Genomic DNA, 6,426 nt, shown 5'->3' with positions numbered 1-6,426 from the left:
TCAATTTGATCTTCTTCAAAATACAAATTAAAAAGATCTGTAAGCACAAGTCACCACACTGGATCAGCCTCATAAACCGCAAATAAGAACGTTTACTCATTAGTGAATATTTGGACATTGGATATTTTCGAGCAATTATTTTGCTCAGACAGTTTGCTACACTGTCATGATGTGATCAGTGCTTAAACCACTGTGGTCAACGTTTGTTTTAACAAGAAATGACTTGCACTTTTTTGTTACATACCAAACTTTTCCAGCTCGAAACTCAAATTAGAAAAGTACTATGTCATAACGTTGACTAAACTGTTCATAAATGACACAGAAGACATACATTTACCATAAATAACCTTTACCAAACAGAAATAATTACAGATTAACAGTGGTTGTAGGTTTAATAATTGATTTATTACATGTAACAGAGGATATTAAGCATAAAAAATAAGATAAATATATGTTCTTCTTCTGCAGTTTATAAATTACCAATGAATTATAAATCATCCATCCATCTTCCTATCAATACTCTCGTCATACTTGTAGATATAATTAAAGTAGGAAAAACAGACATTTTCTATTGCACAGCGGGAATAATAATAATAATAACTTGTCAAAATATGCACAATATTATACAGTGCATGAGTCAGCCAGGCTATTAAGTTCGTTTTGGTTCAATTATACAGCAATTAAATTTGTCACTCAAGACTCGGTATTTTTAATACAGCGGAATGTCAGCATTTTTTTTTTCTTTTCAGAAGTGGAATGTTATAATTATTTGTCAAACTGTGCATCAATTTCATCAAGCGTTCGTGTGCTCGCTCCATTCATCCATCCATTCATCCATTCATCCATCCCAATGTGCTTGCCGAGCTGCCTTAACTCAACAGGCAACAAAGGAAGAGGCCGGGGAGCTCCTCAAGTGTGCTAACCTAGTCAGTCAGTCAGAAAGAAAGGTGTCACCTTATTGTGTCATTGTATTCCAGATGATATCATCGCACCTTGTTTTTCTTCAGATGTACCAAACCCTGGACATGTAAACGCTGATGTTTTTGCAGCGGATCGACAAACAGAATAACTGCAAGGTAATGTTATCTTGTATGTTTTCGACAACAAGCGTTCAGGAAACGAGCTTGATTGGCTTAGGATGGTCGTATGCTAACGTTATCCAAGGTAGCTAACAAAGGTGGAAGAGCGAGATTTTATTTAAAATCGAGATTTAATTGTTGTTCTATTAAGCTTAAGTGACGAGGTAAAGGTTTATTCAACACGGGGGTTGTTTTTAAAATGCGATCGGTTATGATTTATTTCCACTGTGAGAAGCGAATGTGCTAACTCACACTATAGCTCGTCGTAGTAACATATCTGGATGTTTATAACGGTTCTATTGACACTCGATGTTCAAGAAACAATCGTCAACTCTTGTCGAGTGCGTATTGAAGCTTTTTCTAATGTTTGATATTGTTATTTTAAATTGAAACATTATAAAATGCTAACTTTCGAGGCTAAGCTAAAGAATGCCTTTAAATGTGTAGGCCGTGCTAGCCTAAGTCAGAACAAAACCTTGATTCTGTTTCTATAAAAAGATCAGACAAGTAGCAGCTTATATAAACTACTTATTATTATTACGCAGGTAATAACATGTTAGCGAAGTGTTTGAAATATGATAACAAGCTTTCTTTTTTTCACAGCATCAAATGAAAGGTGCTGGATGTGGAACTTGACCCATTCAATCAAGTCGAGTCACATTTTCTCTGCGCATAATGGTGAGTAATGGATCTTGGGTTTGTTTTTATCTTGTGTGTGCTTTAATTTAATCTATCACCACCATGAATGCACATAAAAGTGCTAGCAATGTATTTTAATATCATTTAGCTGCGTTTTTAACCTTACTAATGCCGTGTGAATCTGGTGGCATTGTTAGTTAACTCATCAGTTAAGCGAGGTTATTTTGATAATGTTGAATTGCTAAATACTTGCAGCTTTTACTTAAGCCAAGTCTAAATAATTAAATCGGAGTCTTTAAACATGTTAGCACTCAATGTCATTGTTGTCGAGAGTATAAATGGAAACAAACGTCATTAATATCCACACCCTGTCATAAACTCGTTTCAGCAGTGCTACAGAAGTTTCCAAAACTTGAGTCAGCAAATGGTCTGTAAAAGAAATATTACGCCAGCTGTCGCTTGCTCAAACTAATCTGTCTACATGGATGAATGTATGAGGTAAATAAAGATGCATATGATTGTTTCTAAGAACATTGTGTGTGTTTTTTTTCCCCACTTTTGAAGGGTTTGTGGGCTCCGCTGTATGCATGACTTATGTGCAACCTGATGGGAGGATACTGTGGCTAGTTCTTTCATCAGGATACGAGGAGAGACATCACATGCCCCCCACCTTGGCGGAGGGCCAGTCAGAATGAAGAAGATCAGCCTTAAGACCATTCGGAAGTCGCTGAGCATAAAGGGCAAAGAGGATGGCGACTTTGTCATGCTCCAGCAGGCCCCTGTGGCCGCAGAGTTCTCCAAGGACGAGTCACTTTTCGGCGGCTGCTACACCAAAGACCTTTCCGTGTGCGACCTGGGTGGCGAGGAAGACAAAGGTGGGCAGAATAAAAGTCGGTCAAAGAGCGAAGGCCTGATGGGATCGCTTAAGAGAAGGCTGTCGGCCAAGCAGAAGGCGAAAAGCAAAGCGGGGTCCTCCGCCATCGGCTCGACGGACGACGACGACACCTTCTCCTCCTCTTCGGCGCCCATCGGCTTCAACGAGGTTAAGGCCCAGCGACCTTTAAGGTCGGCGTCGCTCCGGAGTCACCACTACAGCCCCTCGCCTTGGCCTTTGCGGCCGGTCAACTCGGACGACGCTTGCATTAAGATGGAGGTCAAAGTGAAAGCCATGGTCCACTCTCCCGGCCCCAGCCCCAACTTGAACGGCATCCGAAAGGAATTCAGCGATTTTCAGATGGACGGGCTCTTTCAGGACCAACCCGAATCTTTCAAAAACCTTCAGCAGCCGCAAAACGGCGAGCTGCATCTAAATATCGACGATAGTGACGTGCCTGTGGTGCTGGGGTTGACCCCCCAAGACTACATTCAGTACACGATGCCTTTAGATGAGGGAATGTACCCCGAAGGGTCCCACTCCTTCTGCCTGGACAGCGCGTCTCCCATGGAGGTGGCGGCAGAGGCGGACAACGGGTCCCCGCTGATGGATTCGGGACAGGAGGAGCACCAAATGGTCGGCGGCTTGCCTCCGGATCTCTTCATGGACACTTCCATGAATAGTCTTCTGATGGCTTCCGCCGGCGTCATGCTCCAAAGCTCCAGAGGCGAGGGCCCGCCTCCCCTCTCTCCTCTCCTGCCTCCCATGAGCAGCAACGCTCGCTTTCCCAGGACGTTCTCCAGCTTCAGCTCCTCAGACAGCCAGGTCGCCGATCGAGTCCGGCACCACCTCAACTTCGATCCCAATTCGGCTCCCGGAGTGGGTCGGGTGTACGACTCGGTCCAAAGCAGCGGGCCCATGGTGGTGACCAGTCTGACGGAGGAGCTGAAGAAGCTGGCTAGGCAGGGCTGGTACTGGGGCCCCATCACACGCTGGGAGGCGGAGGAGAAACTGGTCAACCTGGCCGACGGCTCCTTTTTGGTCCGAGACAGCTCGGACGACAGGTACCTGCTCAGCCTGAGCTTCAGGTCGCAGAGCAAAACTCTCCACACCCGCATCGAACACTCCAACGGGCGCTTCAGCTTTTACGAGCAGCCCGACGTGGAAGGACACACGTCCATCGTGGATCTCATCGAGCACTCCATCAAAGACTCTGAGAATGGCGCTTTTTGTTATTCCAGGTCCCGCTTACCGGGCTCTGCCACCTACCCGGTTAGACTCACCAATCCCGTGTCTCGTTTTATGCAAGTGCGCTCCCTGCAGTACCTTTGTCGCTTCGTCATTCGACAATACACCAGGATAGACCTCATCCAGAAACTGCCCTTACCTAACAAGATGAAAGATTACCTACAGGAGAAGCACTACTGACACACACACATGAACACACACACACGGGAGTCTTTTGCACTTTTTATGTTCAGTCAAGGTCTACGCAAATCCATCCAGATGAACGCTGGAGGTCAACCACACACAAACCAGTTATCCCACTTGCGCAATCAAATCCAAAATTGGAAATGAAAGGCTACCAGTACATTGCTATCAAATGAACTTCATAATGACAATTTTGGGGGATTTCAAAATAAATTTGTAAGTGAATTCATTGCAGTACACGTTTGGTAGAACCTGAGAAAGCACAAAGCAAATCAAGAATCAAGTGATTCGACAATTAATTGCAAAAAGGCAAATGCCTTGTGAATATGAAATCGTAATTTCTGTATGTATACAATTTTAGCCACGGTTTACGGCTGCCATAAATTGCGACATTCGGAATAATTTGGTCATGCGCACGGAGCTTTAAATGAACCTCTGGCTATGTAGAGCCATCCGATATTATGCAAGTCTAACGGTACTGATGATGCTGGATCTTTTTTTTTTTTTTTTCTCTTTCATGTTGTGCCGTTTGTGGAAACAGCATTGTGTTAATATTGTGCTCTACAAATAAGCGGGACCTATTATGCTTATTAATGATTTGAGATACAATGTTTGTAACAATATGAAGGGATGTCACCTTCGAATATTTTTATTTGCATTAATGTATTACATTTTTTTTCCCCGATTACTTTTTATTTACCAATTATTTGTGTTTATGTGGTATTATTTAGTGATTAAAGAAATCATAATATTTTGACAATTCTTAATATGTCTATGAACGATTAATAAATTCTTAAAATACGAGGCGATTAATCGGTTTGTTGCAGATTAACCGATTCATTTTCACACTGCTACATGTATGCTAAATTAGTGTTTCTATTTTTACTTTTCTTGACCAGTTTGGTTGTTAAAAATCGAGTTGAGCATAATAGGTCCCTTTTTTTTTTTACTTTTTCTTTTTTGTGTGTCAGAAATAGTAAACAGCAGCTTGAGTGAAGAACTTTGCTGCTCTTTGGTTATTTGCATGTCGCGAAGGCTTCAACGGTTGACCTCAACGAAAAAAAAAAAAAGAAGATGTCACATGAACCCAATAAAACTTTGCTGCGGTTTCTAAATCGTCCTCTAGAACCTTAAAAGCAGACCTGTCGTCATTTGACCCGAAATCTGTACGTGATGTCTCGGCTCAAATACAGAAAAAAGGGAAAAGCACAGACTTCATTACGCAAGTGCTTTGAGACGGATTCCCGGATAGGGAATTCCGATGATGTGACTTTTGACGTTATCGCTCGACGATAATAGGGCCTTGGTTTTTATGTCGCTGGAAACGTCAGAGAAATTAGGACCTCGGTGTAATGGTGTTGCATGTTAAAGGTCGGAGTCGGGATGTTTGTTTTTTTATCAAACACGAGTCGGATGTTGTTATTTTTGCCATCTTGGGGGAATTATGCTACGCGAAAAGGAATGTGTGCTCGTTTGGAGTAGAATTAGGAGAACAAACTAGTACATAGAAGAATTCTTTTGCACTTGGACATTTTTTTTTTTTTTAACAGCCTGCCAAGAATCGTCCCGTATGCGTTTGCTTCACTAGATTCTGTTTTTAGTTTGGTGTCATATGCGGAACATGAAGGCAAACGACATTCTGTCCAAATAGGCTGATCATGACTGTGGATGTATTTTTATTTTTTTTGGATTGAAATGTGAATGACAGATGCTTTCGATACAGTGTTTGTTTCTGTTTTTGATTTACAATTTATTGACGAGCGGGAAGTGTTGCCGCTCCGCTCCCCCCCTCCCCCCAAATACTTGTAGTTGATTAAGAAATGACCCATTTTGTATGATTATGGCGACGCATGTTTAGGCAAGTGTCACAAATTTTTGATGAAGGTAATCGTTTACATTTTTATTTGTATTTTTTTAACGCCGTCCCGTTTCTCGAATATATTGGTACAAGACTTTGTCATGTGTTCTACACATTTTGTGCTGCTTACGGAAAACGATTGCCTTTCTTGTATTTAATAACGGGGGGGGGACGAGAATGCCGCCGATATCGACGTACTTGGGAGAGCAACGGCGATTTGCAATTTGTTTAAAAACTGTAGTTCACTAGTCATTAGTAAACACTCTAGGATTACTAGTTCAAACCAGTTTACATTGGTTGTCAACTTTGAAGAGTTAGACAGACTTTTGTAATTTCTTTTGTTAATCAGCAGTGATTTATTGCACATTTTGGATACAGTAAGAGTTTTTGTATCTGCCAATTATAAATTATAAATAAAAAAAATATATATTCTAAAAAGGATTGTTTTGGTTTCCAGTACTTTTTTTTTTTTCCCCCCCTCCCCTTATTTTGATGTCTGCAGACAAAATGGAGAGCATCTTGAACAAACTCTGGAGTTCACCGGG

General features: G+C 41.7%; 1 protein-coding gene across 2 annotated transcripts; it reads left to right on the top strand.

Moving 5' to 3' along the window:
- The first annotated feature begins 900 nt into the window (after positions 1–900).
- Positions 901–6,312, top strand: socs6a (suppressor of cytokine signaling 6a). 2 transcript variants are annotated; one of them, XM_085939642.1, is made up of 3 exons: positions 901–1,076; positions 1,683–1,757; positions 2,283–6,312. In XM_085939642.1, exon 3 carries the CDS (start codon positions 2,410–2,412, stop codon positions 4,018–4,020), a length of 1,611 nt encoding a protein of 536 aa, XP_085795768.1. In that variant the 5' UTR covers positions 901–1,076; positions 1,683–1,757; positions 2,283–2,409; the 3' UTR covers positions 4,021–6,312. The 2 variants fall into 2 exon arrangements, with proteins under 2 accessions (XP_085795768.1, XP_085795769.1); XM_085939643.1 differs by lacking the exon at positions 901–1,076 and adding an exon at positions 1,138–1,164.
- The last annotated feature ends 114 nt before the right edge of the window (positions 6,313–6,426 follow it).

Source organism: Syngnathus leptorhynchus, chromosome 19 (assembly GCF_054491065.1).
Source record: "Syngnathus leptorhynchus isolate UIUO chromosome 19, UIUO_Slep, whole genome shotgun sequence".
Lineage (NCBI taxonomy): Eukaryota > Metazoa > Chordata > Actinopteri > Syngnathiformes > Syngnathidae > Syngnathus > Syngnathus leptorhynchus.
The sequence above is the reverse complement of the archived record's forward strand: the minus strand, read 5'-3'. Positions and strand labels throughout refer to the sequence as shown.

Coding starts and splice junctions, on each gene's coding strand:
- socs6a (XM_085939642.1), top strand. CDS start 2,410: ATGAAGAAGATCAGCCTTAAGACCATTCGGAAGTCGCTGAGCATAAAG.